This window comes from Triturus cristatus, chromosome 7 (genome assembly GCF_964204655.1).
Source record: "Triturus cristatus chromosome 7, aTriCri1.1, whole genome shotgun sequence".
Lineage (NCBI taxonomy): Eukaryota > Metazoa > Chordata > Amphibia > Caudata > Salamandridae > Triturus > Triturus cristatus.
Window position 1 is genome coordinate 1168201431 of NC_140590.1, and position 23078 is coordinate 1168224508.

The 23078-nt window shown below is 47.3% G+C and overlaps 1 protein-coding gene across 1 annotated transcript in view; it reads left to right on the top strand.

Moving 5' to 3' along the window:
- SRCAP (Snf2 related CREBBP activator protein) overlaps window positions 1-23078 on the top strand; it is a 1742136-nt gene that overhangs the window by 223390 nt on the left and 1495668 nt on the right. Inside the window, exon 4 of the mRNA XM_085618450.1 lies at window positions 12936-13196. Coding sequence (XP_085474576.1) covers window positions 12936-13196 — 261 coding nt within the window. The remainder of the gene's footprint in view (window positions 1-12935; window positions 13197-23078) is intronic.

Sequence of the window (23078 nt, forward strand, 5' to 3'; positions counted from 1 at the left end):
TATGGAGTACCATATTTGAAACCATTGACACACCAATATACGTTTCTAAAAACCCACTCAGTGATTCCTAGATCTACACACACACACATCTAAACACTTACCTATAGATTCACTCATACATGCTGACAAAGATCAATAGAACACTGTCAAATATACTTATAGACCTACATCAACATTACACACCAGCATACATCCTATTCACGTATGCAGTCGTCCTACTCACTTATGCAAACAATTGATCATACTTACATTTACTCAGCTACACACTTATACAAACACCACTTCATTTATTCATATAGATAGTAACTCGTAATTAGTGTTATAAAATCACTATTACAAGTATACAGTTATCCATACAGTCACTCATAGAATCACTGAGTCTTATGTATACTTATTTATATACAACTGTCACATACACTGCCTTTTATATTTCTACTTTGTTGAACATGTATCATTGAGAAATATATTTACTCATCACTACACCCATAAAGACATTCACTCACCCAAACAACTGTTTCCACATGCAGTCTTAACCTTGTATACCTACTAAATCAACTATTTACACATCTTTGGACAGTCGCACACCTCCCACCCAACCACACACACATTCACTCCCCCATAAAAATACTCACTTATCTAATCAATAACTAATATAGACTTTCACATAGCTAGTAACCAACTTATGCAGTAGTTTACACAACAAGAGACAGAGTGATACAGATGTTCACAGTTTAATCACTATCCCATATATTTAGTGAGACACTTTAAATTAGTCACTTAAACAGTCAATCAAACTGCTAGTAAATCCTCCATCCAGACACTTATACTTCCACTCATTCTTCAATGCAGATTGCTATATATGTAATACATATTTAAATATCGAACCAAACCACATTCACTCGATGTCATCAGTGATGTCACTGACCATGTCATGAATTATGTAATATGCGACATCAGCAGCAGTGGATTGCGGTCGCGCGAGTTATAGTTAGCAGAACTAACTATAACGAAGGAATTTCAATGGTTTTGTAAAATGTCCAGCTAACTAAAACCCCCCCAAACCTATGTTTTTAGGTCGCCAGTAGATAGTTATAGTTAGGACCGTGTTTCCATAGGAAATCTCAAAATTCTATTTTGAATAACTTTGGTGCCGGTTGACGAACCCTCGCGAAATTTTCAAAACTAATGGGGCGCTCCGTTCAGCTCCTACCCTGAAAGTCTCGGGGTGATTCGTCAAGCGGGGGCCGAAAAAAAAGGGGGGTCCCAAAACATGTTTTCCCCATGCATTTTTCCATAGGACCTTTAGACACAGCTACAGCCCGAACGGCTGAACAGAATTACTTGAAATTTGGCAGAGGTAGCCATAAGGTCAAGGAAGTGCCTTTTGCAGGTCTGGTGTAAATCTGTTCAGTATTTCCTGAGAAAATAGCATTTAAAAGCATATCAATATCTATACGCGCGCAGGGTGCACGCACCCTAACGTGCGCGAGCGTAATTCTGATTGGTGGTTACATGTTAGTCAACGTTCGAATCGGTCGAAATCAGGAAGTGTCGGCCGCCATTTTTTGTTTTCAGTGCGAGAGTGAAAAAGGAAGGGGGCGAATGTAAAGGGGGCAGGGTAGAGAGTTCCTGACCCCCTAGCCTTTGTCAGGGGGTCCCTGAAGGACCCAAAAGGCAGAAAAAAAAATATACATTTTTTTTAAAAATCGTGGGGGTGCGCGCACCGTGCGTGCATGGTGAAAAAATAATTTTTTTTTTTTTTTTTTTATACGTAGTTTATTGTAAAATAAATATATATAAAAAAAATAAAAATACATAAATAAATTAGCATTTAAAAAACCGTACAAATTCACTGAAAAAAACATAGGTTTCACACACGTTATAGTTAGGAATTAGCATTTAAAAAACCTTGCAAATTCACTTAAAAAACCATAGGTTTCACACATGTTATAGTTAGGTGGACATTTCACTCGTAAAAAAACATTGAAATTCCCCCGTTATAGTTAGTTCAGATAACTATAACTTGCGCGACCGCCATTCTATCACACGGATGATGTCATCAGGTATGTCATGAGTGATGCCACTGACCATGTCATGAGTGATGTAATATGTGACGTCATGAGCAGTGGATTGCGGGCGCGCGAGTTATAGTTATCTGAACTAACTATAACGGGGGAATTTCAATGTTTTTTTACGAGTGAAATGTCCACCTAACTAACATGTGTGAAACCTATGGTTTTTTAAGTGTGTATATATATATATATAATCTACTGGCGGTCGTCAGTAGATAGTTATAGTTAGGACCGTGTTTCCATAGGAAATCCACAACATTCTATTTGGAATAACTTTGGCGCCGGTTGACGAATCCTCGCAAAATTTTCAAAATAGGTGGGGCGCTCCGCTCCGCTCCTACCCTGAAAGTCTCGGGGGGGATTCGTCAAGTGGGGGCTGAGAAAAAAGGGGGGTCCCAAAACGCGTTTTCCCCATGCAATTTTCCTTAGGGACCTTTAGTCCAAGGTACAGCCCGAACGGCTGAACAGAATTACTTGAAATTTGGCAGAGAGGTAGTCCTCAACTCAGGGATGTGCCTTTTGCATATATGGAGTCAATCTGTTCAGTAGTTCCTGAGAAAATTGCATTTAAAAGCGCATACATATCTATAGCCGTGCACCGTGCGAGCACCCTAACTTGCGCGAGCGTAATTCTGATTGGTGGTTACATGTTAGTCAACGTTCGAATCGGTCGAAATCAGGAAGTGTCCGCCACCATTTTGTTTGTTTTCAGTGCGAGAGTGAAAACGGAAGGTGGCGAACGTGAAAAGGGGGCAGGGTAGAGAGTTCCTGACCCCCTAGCCTTTGTCAGGGGGTCCCTGAAGAACCCCGAAGGCAGAAAAAAACATTTTAATTTGTTTAAAAAAAAATCGCGGGGGTGCGCGCACGGCGAAAAACCAAAAAAAATAATAATTTTAATTTTTTTTTTAATACGTAGTTTATTGTAAAATAAATATATAAAAAAAATAATACATACATAACCTAGCATTTAAAAAACCGTACAAATTCACTGAAAAAACCATAGGTTTCACACACGTTATAGTTAGGAATTAGCATTTAAAAAACCGTACAAATTCACTTAAAAAACCATAGGTTTCACACATGTTATAGTTAGGTGGATATTTCTCTCGTAAAAAACCAATGAAATTCCACCGTTGTAGTTAGTTCAGATAACTATAACTCGCGCGGCCGCGACTCTATCACAAGGATGATGTCATCAGTGATGCCACTGACCATGTCATGAGTGATGTAATATGTGACGTCATCAGCAGTGGATTGCGGTCGTGCGAGTTATAGTTATCTGAACTAACTATAACGGGGTAATTTCATTGGTTTTTTACGAGAGAAATATCCACCTAACTATAACATGTGTGAAACCTATGGTTTTTTAAGTGATATATATATATATATATATCTGTGTGTTTATTGTGTGGTGTCTTCTTTTGGGCAACCTTTTGGATGAACTATAGCGGCTACTCCGGTCGCGAAGATGCCCCGCTGCCGATGGAGCAGCTCTGCAGCGCCAGCAATCACGGGCGCTGACGGAAAGAGGAGACCGTCGTTGCCGGTAAATATTGGCAGCAGTTTTTGTTGTTCCACGCATCTTTTCAAACCCACTGGGGTAAGACTGTCATTTTGATCCACCAGGGCAGCAAATATCGGATGGTAATCAGTGGCCCCCACTTGGGGTTGGATTGAGTGGGACCAACGCACCAGGAAGCATAGGTGCTACGTGCCCTTGGGGGCGGGACTTGAACTATTTATCACAGATGTCCCACCAAGTCCACTGTTTCCATTTACCTCAAGCCTGTGAACAAGGACATTAAACTGTCCCAAACGCGTCTGGGGATTTTATTGTGAATTGAGGTGGAATGCTTTAACTGCTGCTGCCGGTAAATCAGATGTGTGGTATACTCCTCTTGTGTGGCATCTTCTTTTGGGCAACATTTTGGATGGTGTATATGTATGTGTGTGTATATATGTATGTATGTGTGTATGTATGTTTGAGAAAGTGCCCTCTTTTTGCACGGTTGCCCCCACTTTTTGCTGAATTGCTTTGACTGAGTGTGCCTATATAATGTTTTTCGTCCCGGCCTGCAAAACTAATATGGGCCGTGCTAAGGGAGGCTTAATAACCTACGTGGCCCTGACAACTCAAGGGACTTGGGAGGATTTGGGGTGGGGCTCAGACTGTATTCAGTGGATCAAGTATCGCAAGAAGGGCTTAAAAATCACTTTTATTAATTTTTACAATGCGGGACAATCCATGCACAGATTGGGTGAGCTAGATGATAGATTGGCTCGATTACAAGATGTAGGGGATATAAGCACCCAGTTGGTATTAATGGGGGATTTTAATTGTCGTCAGTGCCCTTATTTGAAATGGGGTAGGGGAAAATGGGCAGCATGTCCTTCCACCAAGGATTGGCACCTAGAGCACTCCAGAGAGGGTAGGGAACTAAGCAAGATTCTGGGCACTTATGACTTAACTCATACGATGGATTTGATTCAAAGCGGGAAGTTTAATACAATCAACCCTTCCTTTAAGGGTAGGGGCAGAGATACGATCATTGATTTTATCTTTGTTACAAATATGCTTAAATGTAGGGTCATACATTTTAGCATAAAGGTCAGTGCCTTCAGCGATCATAATCCACTGGTATTGTCCATGAGGGATGTTAACCCATCCTCAAAGCCGGGTAACAGGATTACCAGTGGCCTATTCAAAGCCACTTACCAGGGCAGGAGAATTAGATGGAGTAATATAGACGGGGAAGCATTTTATAGATCGCTTCTCGCTAATTCTGAAAGCCAGATCTGGAGGTGCCTAGATCCAACAGTGGAGGGGAGAAATTTGATTAGAGCTTTTGAGGGCACTGCACAGCACATTGATAGATTATTGAGGGGCAAAAAGAAGAAGCAGGACCACCCATATCCAAGATGGTTTGACCAAGATTGCTCAAGGGCACAAAGGGATTTGAAGCTAGCACTCAAAATGGTCCATAAGGACAGGGGTAAGGTTGCCGTCTGTAGGGCTCAATATAAATCGGCCACAAAACAGAGAAAAACCTCCCTACAAATTCAGGCTTGGGAGACATTGAGAGAGGCTGCCGAGCGTAGGGACATGAATAGCTTCTGGAGGGTAATCAATGACCCCTGCTTTCAGGCTCCGAATAAGCCAAAGGTGGCTTGTCATATCCTGCCTGAAGCCTGGGTGTCCTATTTTAAAACTTATACAACTATGGTGGCTCACTAACCCCAGTCACAGGATTTTTACCTAGCACGTGGATGTGTTTTGCGCTAGGTGAGATCAAGCTAGGAATAGACGGTCTGACAGTAAACAAGGCTCCAGGCCCAGACGGGATTCCACCAGACCTATTAAAAAACCAGGTAGACCTATGGGCCCCCATACTCACTAGAGTTTTTAACACAGCTGTAGAAGTAGGAATGCCCAGGTCATGGTCCACGGCTGTTATTGTACCTTTGTTCAAAAAGGGAAATAGGAGTGACCCGCAATGCTACTGCCCGATATCACTTATTAAAGTGACTGCGAAAGTTCTGTGAAGGGCCATACTTAATCGTCTGACGGTCTGGGCAGACGAAAACGTGATTATCACAGATACACAGTATGGGTTTAGAAATGGCCGCTCCACGACAGACCAGTGCCTTAACCTCTACCACCTGGTGGCCAAATATACCCTGGCAAGGGAGGGGACGGTGTACTTGGCTTTTATGGACCTGTCAGCAGCATTCGACCGAGTAAACCGAAGGAAATTGTGGGAAATTCTAGGGCTCATGGGCGTTGACCCAGGTCTGATATATATTTTAAGAATGCTTCACCAGAACACAACAGCACAGGTCAGATTTAGCGACGAGGGGGATCTAACTGAAGACTTCCCGTGCTCTGGGGGGGGTGAGGCAAGGATGCATCGTGGCGCCCTTTCTATTCACGTTAAATATAAATGGCTTAGATAAGGCGCTCGGGGATTTGGGGGTAGACTCTCCACGCATTGGGAGGAGAAGTATACCCGTCCTCCTATATGCGGACGATGCGGTCCTCCTGTCACGCACAGGAAGGGGATTACAGTCCCTCATTGCGTGGATTTGTTAGTTTCATTGCGGACTTAGATTTATTACCCAATCTCACCAAATCATACGTCATGGAATCCGGGAAAAGACCAACAAAGAAATTTATCTTTACAATTGAGGCTCATAAATTAGAAAAAGTAAAGGTTTTTAATTATTTAGGGATTTTATTCGATAAGCATCTTAATTTTAAAACACTGATTTTGGATAAAAGCAGCCAACAAATTAGCACGATGGACTCAATTATGAACTGTGCCACAAGATTAGGTCGCTGTTCACCAAATGAAATTCTGCACCTGTACAGTTCGGTTTGTTGCGCCAAGACTATGTATGGGAGTGAGGTATGGGGCATTAGAGATACATCACTAATTCAAACAGAAGAAAACAAGTTCCTCAGAAGGCTTTTGCAAGTACCCCAATGTACGCCTTCCCATATAGTTCATGAGGAGCTTGGCCTCACCTATATTAGTGAGAGGTGAAGTTTTAAACCCATCACTTGCTGGATAAAAATATGGACGAACCCCGAGGCCAGTCTAAGTAGACAAATACTTGAGGACTGCATCGCGGGGGATAAAGGCCATCGGATACCTTGGCTCAAACATGTAAGGGACACCCTGAGTCGGTTGGGTTATGCCAATTATTTTGATGAGCCTTCCACACTCCCCTCCAAAGACAAGGGCGTTATAAAGTCCGAATTTTTACGGCGCTTAGCTTGTGAAAGGGAGGACAGAGAACTGTTGAAAGTTTCAGTAAGAGCTCACCTGCTAACAAAATCATCGCCGGGAATGGAATTTTATCTTTCTAATACATATAACAGACATGATAGATTTTTAATGACTAGATTTAGACTGAATCTTCTGCCTCATATTTTATCAGTTCCGGTTGGGTTCGCAGCAGACATTGACACAAAGGGACCCTGCGGCTGCGATCAGAGATCTCCGCAAGACACTCCATTTTGTTATACTTTGTCCCTTTTATGCGCACCCTAGGTCATTGTTTTTAAAAACTATTTTAAGACGTTCCAAAATTAACCAGGCAAAGGTGACACTCTTATTTTTGAAACTCTCCTCTGACCCATTTACGCTGTTCAGCACTGTAAATTTCCTAAGATCGGCTGTAAAACTAAGGAATACTAGAAGGGAGGACTAGTCACCCCTGTCTTATGGGGCACATAAGTGTATGATGCGACTATATAGTCTAGGTTTATAGTTCTTATCAGCTAAGTGTATGATGAATGTTTTTTTAATTTTTAGTTAGTCCCGGTAGCAGTTTTTTGGCACCCGCTTAATACTGCTGAATGGCGGGTCCACTGATATTAGGGAGTCTCACGCTGTTTAGACTGGCCTGGGTCAGCATATATTACCCCGTTTTAACTTGTAAAAATTGTTTTTTTTTTTTTTTTGCTGTATAGCCCCATTCTTCTTAAGTGGTCCTACCTAACTTTCAAGCCTAAGATGGTTCAGTGATGCCATTTGCTTATTTATAGCAGCCGCGAAAATGTTATTGTTTTTAATAATGTGTATATTGATTATAACATGTAATGTGTTATTGGTTTTTTATGTCATTCTCTTTTATGGATATTTCTATATCCGAATAAAGGTTAATTGATGATGAGGACTGAGTGTGCCCTGGGCTCCTGCTAATCAGGTAACCAGGGCCTATGTTCCTTCCCTAAAACTGCATTGAAGCCTAAACCCAATTGGCATCTCTGGCCACAGGTCAGCCCCTGGTAAATTGTACCACAGGTACCCAGGGCATTGTGACCAGAGAAGGCCTTTAAGGGCTGCAGCACTTATTGTGCCACGCTTAGAGGTCCTGTACCGTTACACTCACACACTGCCTTTGCAGGCTGCATGTTGTGGTGCAGAACAAAGTGAAGAGTTGACATGGCACACATCTGTGTGCCAAGCCTACAACCCACTGCACTGGCATTGATCAGTCACCCCTCTAGCTGAGTGCACTACACTAGTGGTGAGGGTACAGGTCCATGAGCCCTGTACCCCTACAGTGTCCATTCTTAGACATTGTAAGTGCAGTGCTGCCATTAAGAGTATATGGTGCTGGGAGTTTGTCATTACGAACTCCACTGAACCATAATGGCTACACTGAAAACTGAGAAGTTTTGGTATCCAACGTCTCAGCACATTAAACCCACACTGATGCTAGTGTGGAATTTAATGACAAATGCACACAGAGGGCATCTTAGAGATGCCCCTTGAAAACTAACCTACCACTAGTGTCTAGGCTGAGGGGCTGCTTTCGTCTGCTACCACCAGATATGTTTCTGGACCCCTGGGTCGAGAGCCTGCTGTTCTTTGGGGCCTGAAACAATGCACATCCTGGGAAGAGGTGCCAAGCCTCCTCCCCCCAGGATGGGCAGGGTTCACGAAGGGCAAGCTTCACAGGCTTGCTGCCTTTGTGAGCTTCCGCAGGCCACTTGCTGCTTTCAGCAAGGGGTCCACACTGGTTCTGACACCTGCTTTGGGTGGGAGAACTGGCGGGATAAACAAGTGAGGAAGAGAGGTGTGCCCACCTCTGCCAACTCCACCCCTCAGGTGAGGGAGGAGAGGTGAAGCACAACTCTCAGTCTCCGCCATCTTGCAGATGGGGGGACTCAGCCAACCAGGGACAGGCTCATGCCCCCCTCCCACTGGAGGGTGGCATAATAGGGGGTGTACCCACCCCAGGGAAGGGACCCATTGGTCCCTCATTTAACGTTCCTAAATCTAGTATTTCGGGACACCCCTGAACCTTCCTTCCTCAGATTAGAAGAAACTACAAGGAGAAGGACTGAACATCCATGCAGCAGCTAACCAGAGGAAGACGCCCACTGATTTGGCCCCAGTCCTACCGACCTTCCTCCACCTCGAACCTGCTCCTGCGAAATCCTGGTATGTCCTGCAGCCAGCAACCTCAAAAACCCCGGAGGACCTTCCTGCCTTCAACCTCAAAGACTGTCTCCCATGAATACAGACTTTGTTTATCTGAAACCTTTGGTTCCGGCCGGACACCACGGATCCGCCCCACTTTGCACCCGCCGTCCACGGGCTGAGCTGGCAAACGCCACGAGGTGGTCACCCCGGTGATCCTGACCCGAAATCCAGTGACACCTGACCTGCCTCAAGGCGATGCCTGTAGTCTAAATCCACAAGACACCCCCCCCCCCCCCCCCCCACCGCGACCAGGAGCTGGTAAGAAGATCCGACCCCAAAAGGCACCCCTGCACCAGACACCCAACGGCCTTGGGTGGCCAAACCGGTGCCTAACCAACCCCTACAGTCACTGAGGCTCATCGGCCTATAGTTGGAAGGGGATGACTGGTCGCCTTTCTTAAACACAGAAATCACCCTAGCACCTTTCCAAGACTCTGGTACAGGGCCGCCAGCCGCAGTGGCATTATTTAAAAAAAGAATGTAACGATACCAGGGCTCCTTGTCCGATAGAAAAACATCCGCTGGAACTCCATCTGGGCCAGCTGCTCTTCCTCCTTAGTAGCTGTTAAAGATTTAACTATATCAGCCAGATTAAAAATATCTTCCTGCGGGAAAAGACAATGAACCATGGGTTTAGATTGGAACTGAAAACTTGCAGACGTGTGACCGCTGGTGTTGGCAAACCGGTTTCCAAAGTGCTCAACCCAAGTTGAGGGAGCTATGTTGTTTACTTCCTTGCTCTGTTGACATCCTCCTGGAGGCCACTGGCTTCCAGAAAAGAGACCTTTTTTTCCCATACATGCTGCGTTGGCGGTGGACCACGTCGCATCATCCCAGTCCCTGTTATCTTTACTGATAGCGTATTCGTACACTTTGCTGATAGATCTTTGTTTTTGATAGCCGTGGTTAAAAGTTTTTGGTGTATGCAACAATTTAGATCGAACCATGGGTTTTTGTTTTTGGCTTGGTTGGCTTTGGGTTTATTGGTTCTGAAAAATGGTCCGCTATACGATCGAACAAAGCCACATGATTCGTAGTTAGTTGGCTATGTGAATCCAGGGCCCACTCTCTATCTGTTCCATTGTCTCCTCAGGTTAAGCTTTAACGGCAAAGATAATTTCAGGATGGCTAGCTGCCTGGTTCCACCTCAGATGGCATTATTCAGAAGTTGTTCTGATGTCCCTCAACAGGAGGTTGGGAATAGGAACAAGAGGAATAAAAAATCAAGGCCTTTCAGAACAATGAGAGGGGGTTGTGGTCACTCTCACACCTCTCGGATATATACATATCAATAATGTGAGGCCATAGCCTAATGTCTACCAAGATATCAATTCTACTCGTGTGAAACAGCTTTTGGGCCCCTAGATCAGATTTAGTAGGCCCATTCACGGCCCTTAGGCAATATTCCATTGTTTAAGCCTGAAGCTGGAGGGCGATCTGGGTCCATTTGTGAATTGTATGGATTTCCAATGCAGGGATGGACCATATTGAGTCTTCTTCGCTATACAAAGGATTATCTGCTTAGTTTAGGGGTTTGAAAGTGGCATTGAAGTCACCGGCGATTAAGAGATTCGCATTGGGAGTAGGCAAATCAAAAGGGCTTTCTAGTATATGGATGGTATGACTGGGCTGCACCTTTGGTGCGTCTGATGTATACATTATAAAGATTGAGTTTCCACTTGGTATATATATCCAGAAATGTGTTGTCTTTTTTCACAATTGAGAAAGGCTCTGACATAAATAACAAGGCCTCCAGATCTACTCCATTGGCTCTGAATAGCTGGAATAAAAAATGTAAGAGAACCAGGTTTGTGGAATGGCTCTACCGACCAAGTATCCTGAAAGATGCATATGTCATGATCATCCACAAAAGACCAGTCAGGTAATGAATTTTAGATCTGAGGCCCGCATCGTTACAGGAAATCAAGGATAGATTATCAATACCTTCTATAGTTGCCATATCATGGAAGGTTATGACAGCAGGGGTGTTTTTGGATCGATTATCAGCGGGGTGAGTTTTGCTGGGCTTTTTAAAGCAAATAGGGAATGATCGCAAGATTGAAATTTGCCTGATGATGGAATGTGTGAGATCGAAGTAGGTTGGGTAGATATGTTGTCGTTTGTAACGGTGTGATCAGACCCACCCGCATGCGAGGTAGCGCACACAAAAAAAATCATTTGTGTGACTGGTCAAGTAGTCAATTTTGGAACATTTTCCATAGAAATCAAGCCACAAGTTGAAGGCCCAGTTCTACCTGAATGAAAGATGTGCCCAGGCTGATATAAGCCAGGATGGGTGTGCGTGTTTGACTTGTTGCGACCATCTATTCTTTGAATAGAAGCTTGAGCTTGAAGCCCAGGCTTTGACAGGCAAAATGACTGGAGAGGGCACACTCTTGGATAATGTACTGTGTAAATGATTCTCCGGATAGTAAATGTGTTGCATTCACTGAGAGTGTTTGTTTCTGAGCTGGAAAGCCGTGTACAACAAGGGGAGTAGGTTTAACTGTTTTTCTGGTAACTTTAAGTAAATGGCTAACTGTGGTGGTTAATGAGGTAACTAGAGTTTTTAAAGCACTAACTTCCTTATTCCGAGATTCTGCCAGTAGAGCATAGAATGTCTTCTTGCAGTTGAAATGACCTAGGCCTGGTAAGTTACCTTGACTCTGAGTTAACTTAACATCATGATCATGGGTCTCTAAGGGTGTTTGGGCCACATGTACATCCGCCTGTATATCAAAACAATTGTTTCAGGGTAAACTCGTTGAAAGGGGGGGTCCAGTGATACCATAGATAAAGGGATTGTCGTGAGGAGGGGACACGTAGCAGTATGCGACTCTATGTGGTGCCGGAAGATGCTCCCGCTTATTGGGAACATCCTACAGGAAGCGCCTATTACTTAAGAAGGTGACTCTCAAACCTTACTAGGGGCCCCAGTGTGGTCATAGCAATTTCGAGTAAGTATCTGCTCACACTCGGTCAATACATTGTCAATTGTGTTGATGGCACGATTTGCCCTGGGAGTCTTCCTTGCTTTCTTGGGGTTCTTGGGATTAAACATCTCTTCCCCCCTCCCCCCCCCCCCCCCCCCTCCCCTATGGTCTTGTGTTTAACCTTACGAGCCAACTGCCAAATAAGATTACAGACACTAAGATAGACAAGGGGCCCGAGGAGTGAGTAAGCTCTTGAATGTCAATACAAGGAAGCAGAGTCAAAAATACAGTGAGCCTTAGGCACTCTTGAGGTGCAGTTGTTAGAGGGGTTGCCCAGCCTCTTCCGGGTGTAGGACTGGCCCGCCCTTGGCCCAGGTGCAGCCCGCACACACTCTGTGAGACCTGCTGCTATAATTTATGCGCTCCGAGCGTGGTGTGGCTGGAAACAAGGAGGCACACCCTGGAGCAGTTTGGAGGCTAGAGCCCTGTGGCAGCCCCTGTGGCAATAATCGAGTCTCCTGCTACGGGACCTGCTGCTATAATTTGAGAGCCCCCAGGCGTCAAGCCCTGTTGACAACCCTCTGTAGTTTGGTAAAATACACTACATACGTTCTTGCGATGGCCACAATGGCCTACAACTTTAGAGCTATGTTTTAAACCTCCGTGTGAGATAAACCACATCTATTTGGCACACTTCTGTATTATACTGTGTTAAACAATCTGCAAAGCTTCAGGATCTTCAGTGGTGCACTGGAAAGTAAACATTCACCCCTTATATCTTTTTTGTAGGATTTGTCTACAGCACTGCATTTTAACTTTTTATCAAAGGCAAATGGTGTGTTGCTAATTGTAAGTACAATATAACTGCAGCGTTGCCACCAATGCTCTGTGAAACCTCCTATTTTAATGCTGACATATTTTCTCTTTAATAGATTTTGCGGCTGGAGGACAGAATGACGGGGAGCAATCCTGTTTCCCCGTCTTCTTCGGGGTCCCCTGCTTCCAGCGGGGGAATGTCCCCACTTCACCTTGGACATCTGATGAATGACTCCCTAGATGGCTCTTTTGGTTTTGAAACCCCTCGGCTCCAGACAAGGGCATCAGCAGCCTCTGCTTCAAGTCAGTGTGATTCGATGATGAAGGAGCCGGTACTGGATAAAAATCAGGCTGACATTCTGGAGCAAGCAAAACATGTGAGTACAAAATTCTTCTCTTGTCATAGACTGCTGTGCTACCTAGGAGTTATGCCTGACTATCTAACTGCTAGCATTGCTACAGCAAAATGGTAGGTGAGAATGACTATCTTTCCTTGGATGTTCAGCTTACCTTTACTTGGCTGCAAATAGTTGTTGGGCAAAAGGCAGCTACAAGATGCGAATTAATGACCTGTTTATTCGAATACCTCAGACATTCATATGCTTGCATATAAGGGAACTGGTTGAAGGTATCAAATTGTTTTGTTCATATGTAAGCACATCATTTTCTGTCATGGGATTGATATAGTAAACAGTAGATTGTGTGGATTTATCCAGGATCCCTGGAACATAGTTTAAAAAAAAGTGAAAATACGCCTAAAGTAAGTAAAATTCTTTTTTTATATTTAATACTATTTAGTGAAATATTCTAGCACATTGAGAAACAGTGTTGTACATTGTCATCGCTTGGAGAAAGAACATCCATTAGCTAGACAAGTATTGCATATTGTATTCATGAAGTGTGAAGTAATGAATTTATATATAACCTCTGAACTTCACAAAATAGTTGTTAGCTTGCGTAACCTGTTAACACAATAAGGTGAGAGGAGGAAGAAGAGATAAAAGACAAAAGATAAAAGGAATGGAGGAGCAGAGTTGAGCGTTAGACAATCCAGAAAATGTAACGGAGCTGCAGTTGATCGTGTTTGTTTTGGTGGTATGTTGCATTAAGTGAGTGCAGTGCTGAGTGTATGTAGAAATACTGGGGGGGTGTAGCAAAGTGCCCCTTATTGTACGGTTCCCCCATACCTTTTTGCCGGATACGTGATGCCAACTTGACTGAGTGTGTGCTGGGATCCTGCTTACCAGGCCCCAGCACCTGTGTTCTTTCCTAAAACTGTACCTTGGTTACCCACAATTGGCACACCTCTGGGCCACCTGTAAGTCCCTTGTAAAAGGTACCCCTAATACTAAGGGCCTGGTGACCAGAGGTGGCCTTAGACTGCTGCAGCATGAATTGTGCCACCCTTGGGGACCCCTCACCTGGACATCCACACACTGCCATTGAAGGCTAAGTGTCTGGGTGCAGACAAAACTGAAAAATCTACATGACACACATCCCTGTGTCATGTCACCTACACTGTAATTCCCAGACCGGCGACGTGGGGGTAGGTCTACCGCCACCTCCAGCTTTGGAAATCGACACTACACCTTAGTGTCTCCACTAGCCGGATCTGAAACACCATTTCCATGACCCTAATGGGCTGTTTGTTTTTTTGAATTACAGAAGTTCCTTCTCCCCTCCTTCATTTCTAGTATTTACTAGAGCTCACTCTTTAATACATATCGCCTGCTTGCACATTAGGAACTGCATACTTACTTTGTTATATGTCACCTACACTACCTGTGGCTTGTGTAAGTCACCCCTCTAGCAGACCTAACAGCGCAAAAGGCAGGGTGCACAATACCACAGGTGAGGGCATAGCTACATGAGCAATATATGGCTCTACAGTGTCTGTCATTCACAGACATTGTAAGTGCAATGAGCCATTTTGAGTACATGGGCTGGGAGTTTGTCAACACTAAATCCACAGCGGCTTTACTGAAGTCTAGTAAGTTTGGTAACAAACCTCCCAGCACATTAAACCCACACTGAAGCCAGTGTTGGATTTAATGAAAATGCACGTGGAGATGCCCTCTGCAAGACTACCAACTCTGGTGTGGTTCCGGACTAGCTCCCAGCTATCTGCTACCTCCAGGCGGTTTTTCTGGACCGCTCTCTGGGTCTGGAAACAAAGCACAGCCTGGGCAGAGGTATCATGCCTCCTCCCCCAGGATGGGCAGGGTCCTCAGAGGGAGTTTCAAAGGCCTGCTGGCTTAGTTAGCAGCCCCCAGTCTTTTTCTGCTTTCAGCAATTGGCTTCCACCGGTTCTGACCCCCATTTTGTGCATGAGAACCGGCGGGAAAATCTAGCTAGGAAGGGGAGGTGTTCCCACCTTTTTCAACCCAGTCCCTCAGGTGGGGAAGGCGAGGTGATGCACACATCTCAGTCCCTGCCATCTTGAAGATAGGGGGGACCCCCTCCAACCAGTAATAGGCCGATGCCCCCCTCCCACTGGAGGTTTCCATACTAGGGGGTGCAGACACCCCAAGGAAGGGACCCATTAGTCCCAACCTGCACACCTCTGTAATGCCCCTAAATCTAGTATTTGGGGGCACCCCTGAACTTTGTCTCTTCAGAATTGGCGTGACAAGAAGGACCGAAGACCCGTGCTGCAGAAGAGGAGGAAAACTACAACTGACTTGGTGTGAGAACGTGCCATATTTCTTGCATGGTATGCCCCCACTTTTTGCTGAATTGCTGAATGTACTTTGACTGAGTGTGCCCTAGACTCCTGCCAATCAGGTGCCCAGGGCCTATGTTCCTTCCCTAAAAACCTCAAACCCAAATTGGCAAACCCTGGCCATATGTCAGCCACTAGTAAATGGTACCCTAGGTACCCTGGGCCTTGTGACCAGGGAGGGCCTCGAAGGGCTGCAGCACTCATTGTGCCACCCTTAGAGGCCCTGTACCCTAACACACACTGCCCTGGCAGGCTGAGTGTCTGGGTACAAGACAAAACAGAGTCGACATGGTCTGCCATGCCCACCACCTAAACTGCCCTGGCATACATCAGCCACCCCTCTAGCTGGGTGCCCTATGCCAGTGGTGTGGGCACAGGAGCATGAGCCCTGTGCCCCTACAGTACCCAGGTCCATTCCTGGGCCCTGTAAGTGCAGTGCTGCCATTTAAGAGTACATGGTGCTGAGAGCTCGTCAAACACGAACTCTACAGCACCATAATGGCAACACTGAGAAGTTTGGTATCAAACTTCTCATCACATTAAACCCACACTGAGGCCACTGTGGGATTTAATGTACCAAGCACCCCAGAGGGCATCTTAGAGATGCCCCCTGAAACCTAACCTACAATCCACGTCTGGTCTGGGAGGCTGCCTAGGCTGCCACACGGCAGACATGTTGCCGGACCCCTGGGTAGGAGAGCCCCCGCTCTCCTGGGCCTGCAACAATGCACATCCTGGGCAAGGTGCTAGGTCTCCTCCCCCAGGATGGACAGGGGGAAGCTTCAAAGGCAAGCCGCCTCTGTGAGCTTCCCCAGGCCACTTGCTGCCCCCACTCTGGCGAAAAGCCTGGCTGGAAACCCCTAATAAGGACAGGGGATGTGCCAGCCTGCCAACCCCACCCCTCAGGTGGGGGAGGCGAGGTGAAGCACATCTCCGGGCGCTCGCCATCTTGAAGATGGGAGGCCCTACCCAATCAGGACTAGGCTACTGCCCCCCTCCCACAGGAGAGTGGCAGGATAGGGGGTGTACTCACCCCAGGGCAGGGACCCATTGGTCCCTGCCCTTTACCTTCCTGTAACGCCCCTAAATCTAGTGTTCGAGGCATGTGGGCTGCTGAATTCATATCTGTGCATAGATCGCCGCCTAGTGTTGGGTCCGGATGTTTGCACGTTGTTGTCCTGGAAGAGTCTTCGAAGTATCCTGGGATAGGTGACTCCTCCCCTGGACTACAGTGCGCATGGGCATCCTCTCCATCCTCAGATTGTTTTTTTCCGCCATTGGGTTCGGATGTGCTATCTTGACTCAAGTTAGGAAAATCTTTTTTCAGGCCAAAAGGCCTTTCGTTCGCGTCGGTACTGTTCTCGATCGGTATCGATAGTATCTTTGTTAGTTTACTAACTTCCAGAACAAACTTTCGCATCTTACCCGACCGTCGATTCGACATCAACGATGGAATCGAGGATACCATTCAAGAGGTGTCCGGTATGCAATGCGAAATATCCCCACGTCGACGTCCATCCGGTGTGCAACAAATGCCTTTCACCGGATCACGACGAATCTACATGCATGGCCTGTGCCAGATTTCGATCCAAGAAGACTCTACGGAATCTACGAGCGGCGAGACTCGAGGCGCAGCAAGCGGCACCGGCCCCGGCCGACATCTTCAACGCCGAGACCGAAGATGTCGAAGAAGTGGAGAACCTACCCTCCAGTCCCGTTTCCGAACATGACTCCGGATCGGAAGACGTCGACTAAACACTCTTTCGCAGAGATGAAGACGACACCGAGGTAGGAGACTACAATGAGGCCTTAGGGGCCGAAGAGAGTAGCTCCGGTGACGAGCAAGGCCTACCCGTTCAGACTGAAGAAAGCCCAGTGCAACAGTCTATGGCTCCGGTCGAATGATCGCCTTCGGGCCTTACCCAAGACCTATCCCGCAGTTCTTCGGCCCCGCCCTCGGGCCCGGCCTCGGACATTCAGCGGCAGCCATTAATGCCCAAAACGGCTGGTTTCCCTTCTTCAAAACCGAAAGCTGTATTGGTTCAATTGAAACCGAAACCGAAAGTGGCGTTGGTCGGATCGAGGCCCTCCACACCTTCGACGCCAGCAAAACACATCGGCACCGAGCGCACCAAACGAGACTTCGGTGCCTAACTCGAAGCGGCCGACGTCGGGAGTCGACATAAGGAAGAAGGCCTTCGGTACCACCACACCTGCTCGGCTCCCGGCACCGACGCAATCGACTCCGACCCCAAAGGTCAAACAGCCTGCTGCGTCTCACACCGCTTCCACGGTGACACCAAAGCCACACTCATCGAAGAAGTAGACGGCCATTCCCGCCCCTCGACTCGATGACCCACCGGCGCCGAAAAAATCCACGACCGCCTCAACGGAACCGGTCGGTGCAAAAGACTCGAGGGCGCTACAGACGCGACCCATTGCTGCGCAAAGCACCAAAAAGAAAATGGTCCTCCAGGACACGTCGGGCTCCGAACCAATTAAAGCTCCAGCAGCCTCTTCGACACCAGCCAACATTACTTTTGGCCTGCCACCATCCACGGCCCCGAAAATGTTCCAAATCAGGACACGGGTGACCCATACCACGATCACGCCTGCCGAACGCTCTGCGGAGACGTCTCCATCGCATCTAATCGACGCCGACACCGGCAGGATGATTATCCACAAACGGAAAATAACTTCGGAGCCGGCTTTGGACTCCTTCAAGATTCCACTTAAAAGAAAGCTGCCTGTGGCTTCAGAACCAGTGCTTTACGAACCTTTCCACTCACCCTACCAGGATCCACAATCCTTCTCTCCCACACACTCCGACACGGATGCGTTGGTGGACTACATGGGTGACCAAGTCCCCTACCCTGGAGACATGGACCCTGACGGCCAACAGGACCCTGATCAAACTTGGGATGACCCTGTGGACCCAGGTGCACCTATGGATGCACAAGACCCGCAACTCTATGGAGCAAAAACATCTCCCACAGAGGACACGGCAGCGTTCAACGCTCTAATTGAACGTGCTGCGGCCAATCATGGGGTGCAACTTCACTCGGACACCGTCGAGGACGACTTTCTTATGGATACTTTTGCATCCTCAGAAAGGAATATAAAAACTCTACCCATGTTGAAGGGTGTCCTCAAACCAGCAAAGGACATCTTCAAGGAACCCACCAGGGCAAGAGTGATAAACCCCAGGATCGACAAAAAATACAGATCAGCGCCTGGGGACCCTACTTACATCAGAGGCCAATTACCTCTGGATTCCATTGTCGTTGCGAATGCTCGCAAGAGGGCACACTCACAAACAGGTGACGCTCCTCCCCCGGACAAAGAGTCCAAGGTGTTAGAGACCTCTGGCAAACGGGTTGCCGCCCAGGCAGCCAACATATGGCGCATTGCCAATACTCAAGCACTCCTCGCTCGCTACGATAGAGCGCACTACGACACATTAGAGCAACTAATCCAACATCTCCCTGACCAATTCAGAGAAGGTGCAGAGATCCTCATCAGGGAGGGACAGCTCCTCACAAACGCATCCATCAAGTGCGCGCTGGATGCCGCAGACACAGCTGCCAGGGCCATAAACACTAGCGTCATGCTGCGACGACATGCCTGGTTACGAATCTCCGGATTCAAACCTGAGGTGCAAAACAACATACTCAACCAGCCTGTCAACCCCGACTATTTATTCGGCCCGGAGGTTGACACCACCCTAGAGAAAATAAAGAAGGACACGGACACTGCAAAGTCCATGGGGGCTCTCCAGACTCAGTCCTTTCGGAGCGGCTCCTTTCGTCGCCCCGGAAATAGAGGAGCAGGTAGAGGACAGGGGTCACAGCAAACATACAACAAGGGCAATACACAAACCACCTACGATAAAAACACCCGGGGTGGATATCGTGGCTCCAGTACAAAGGGCAGAGGACGCGGCTACGGCAACACCAGGTCCTCCCCCAAGAACAAGCAGTGATGCCCTCTCCCTTCCTCCCGACCACATAACACCTGTCGGGGGAAGGCTACAAAGGTTCCTGTCCACGTGGAACTCCATCACCACGGACAGGTGGGTCAAAGATATTGTCAAATACGGTTACTGTCTACAACTAACCTCCACTCCACCCACAATACCTCCAAAAAACCGTCCTATGTCCTCAGAGCACTTAACGCTCTTACAGCAGGAGGTGCAAAGTATGCTTCTAAAAGGCGCAATAGAGGTCGTACCCGTCCACGAGCAAGGTACGGGGGTGTACTCCCTGTACTTTTTAATACCGAAGAAGGACGGGTCACTCAGACCTATATTAGACCTGAGACCCCTAAACAGATAAATTCTTTCCGAGCATTTTCACATGCTCACTCTCCAGCAAGTCCTCCCGCTGCTCAAGCAGGGAGACTTTCTAGCCACACTAGACCTCAAGGATGCGTATTTACACATACCCATTCACCCATCACACAAAAAATACCTCAGGTTCACTGTTCAAGGGCAGCACTACCAATTCAAAGTCCTTCCCTTCGGCGTGACAACGGCACCAAGGGTGTTTACAAAGTGCCTAGCTACTGTGGCGGCACATCTACGGAGGCAGCACATACACGTCTACCCTTACCTGGACGACTGGCTCGTTCAAGCGAAGTCAGCCCAGCAATGTGCCAGCCACATGTCCCACACCATTCACCTCCTTCACAGTCTGGGGTTCTCACTAAATTACCCAAAATCCCATCTACAGCCCGCACACAGACAACAGTACCTAGGTGCGACTATAGACACTCTGGCGGCCACAGCTCAGCCAAATTTGGTGAGAATCAACAGCATGCAAATGCTGATTTCAAAGTTCAAACCACAACACTCCCTTCCCGGGCGAGTGTTCATGCAGTTGATAGGCATGATGGCCTCCTGCATCTTCATAGTCCCCCACGCGAGACTACATATGCGCCCGCTTCAGGAGTGCTTAGCACGTCAGTGGAATCAGGCTCAAGGACAGTTGAAGGACCTAGTGTTGGTGAGCGGTCGGGCATACAACTCTCTGCATTGGTGGAATCCACAAAACCTTTGCAAGGGCCGACCGTTCCAAGAGCCTGTCCCACAGATAATACTGACGGCGGACGCGTCTCTCCAGGGATGGGGAGCTCATGTACTCCATTACACAGTGCAGGGACTATGGACACAACAACAAAAGAAGATGCACATCAACCTTCTAGAGCTGATGGCAATCTTCCTCGCTATGAAAGCTTTCAAAGTACACTTGTGCAACAAAGTCGTGTTGATCCGGACGGACAACATGACTGCCATGTACTACATACAGAAGCAGGGAGGAACACACTCTCCACAGTTGTCTCATCTGGCTCAGAGCATGTGGAAGTGGGCCATTCAAAGGAACATGTTCCTCATGGCAGAACACCTCCCCGGCAAGGACAACCAGATGGCGGATCTGCTCAGCAGACACAGCCACCAGATGCACGAGTGGGAGTTACACCCATCAGTACTCCAACCGTACTTCCAGCAGTGGGGTCATCCAGAGATAGACCTATTCGCGACAAGCGAAAACGCAAAATGCCAAAGCTTTGCCGCCAGGTTCCCACATCCGCAGTCGCAGGGCAATGCGATATGGATGAACTGGTCCGGCAGATTTGCGTACGCTTTTCCCCCAGCACCACTGATACCGCTGGTGGCACGCAAACTGCGTCAACACTCACTGACGCTCGTCCTGGTTGCTCCAACGTGGGCACGCCAGCCGTGGTACACCACCTTTCTCGAACTTTCCGTGGTGCCGCATCAAAGGCTGCGGATCAAACCCGAGCATTTAACGCAGAACCATGGAGAGATTCAGCACCCAGATCCGCAACAGCTGAACCTGGCAATCTGGCTCCTGAAGTCCTAGACTTTGGCTACCTCAACCTGCCACCTGACTGTATGGACATCATTAAGGAGGCCAGGCGACCCACTACCAGAGCTTGCTATGCAGCCAAATGGAAGAGGTTCGTCATTTATTGCAATAATAATGACATTAACCCGCTAGATGCATCCATCCAAAACATTATTTGTTACCTATTACACCTATACCATCTGGCGTGCACCTCTATACGTGTCCATTTGACCGCAATATCAGCCTATCTGCAGACCAGGCAGCACCTCTCTCTATTCAGAGTGCCTGCCATCAAAGCATTCTTGGAAGGACTCAAACGAGTCATTCCACCAAGCCACCCACCAGCTCCGATGTGGAACCTCAACTTGGTCCTCACACGCCTGATGGGTCCACCCTTTGAACCTCTACACTCATGCGAGATTCAATTCCTTACCTGGAAAGTAGCTTTCCTAGTAGCGATCACTTCTTTGAGAAGAGTTAGTGAACTCCAGGCACTAACCGTTCAAGAGCCATTTATACAGGTTCACGCCAACCGGGTCGTACTACGTACCAACCCCAAATTCATGCCAAAGGTGGTATCGCAGTTCCACATGAATCAAACCATTGAACTGCCCGTTTTCTTGCAAAACCCACAAACTGTCGCAGAAAGGGCACTCCATACACTAGATGTCAAAAGGGCCCTCATGTATTATATCGACGGGACCAAACCCTTTAGGAAAACACAACAACTTTTCGTTGCCTTTGCCCCACACCACAAAGGTAACGCTATCTCCAAAGCAGGAATAGCCAGATGGATCGTTAAATGTATTCAAATTTGCTATCAAAAGGCTAAACGCACTTTAACGATTCCCCCACGAGCCCACTCAACACGTAAGTTAGGGGCCTCAATGGCTTTCCTAGGAAACATTCCTTTGCATGACATATGTAGAGCAGCCACCTGGTCCACTACACATACATTTACCAAACACTATTGTGTAGATGTGCAATCAAAACAGCAGGCAGCTGTAGGACAGGCTGTTCTCAAAACTCTTTTTCAGACCGCTGCAGCTGGCACTGGTAGCCGCCGCTAAATGGAGGGACTGCTATATAATCTATGCACAGATATGAATTCAGCAGCCCACATGCCTCGAACTGAATATGCTACTTATCAGTATGCATCTGTTCTTGGCATGTAGGGCTGCTGACATTCATATCGCCCTCCCTCCTCCCCGGCGCCTGTAGCAGCTGCAGCTCTCAGAATTACTGTAAGCATGGTCATCACTTTCTATATCTACTCCATCACTGCCACAATGGCGAAAAACAATCTGAGGATGGAGAGGATGCCCATGCGCACTGTAGTCCAGGGGAGGAGTCACCTATCCCAGGATACTTCGAAGACTCTTCCAGGACAACAACGTGCAAACATCCGGACCCAACACTAGGCGGCGATCTATGCACAGATATGAATGTCAGCAGCCCTACATGCCAAGAACAGATGCATACTGGTGAGTAGCATATTCAATTTAGGGGCACCCTGAACCTTCCTTCCTTAGATTCCAGATTCCGAAAACCTAAGAAGAGCAAGAAGAAAGACCTGCCGTGCAGCTGCTAAGAGGAAGACACCAACTGCTTTGGCCCCAGCCCTACCGGCCTGTCGTCCCTCGAACCTGCTCCTGCTCCATCCCGGCACC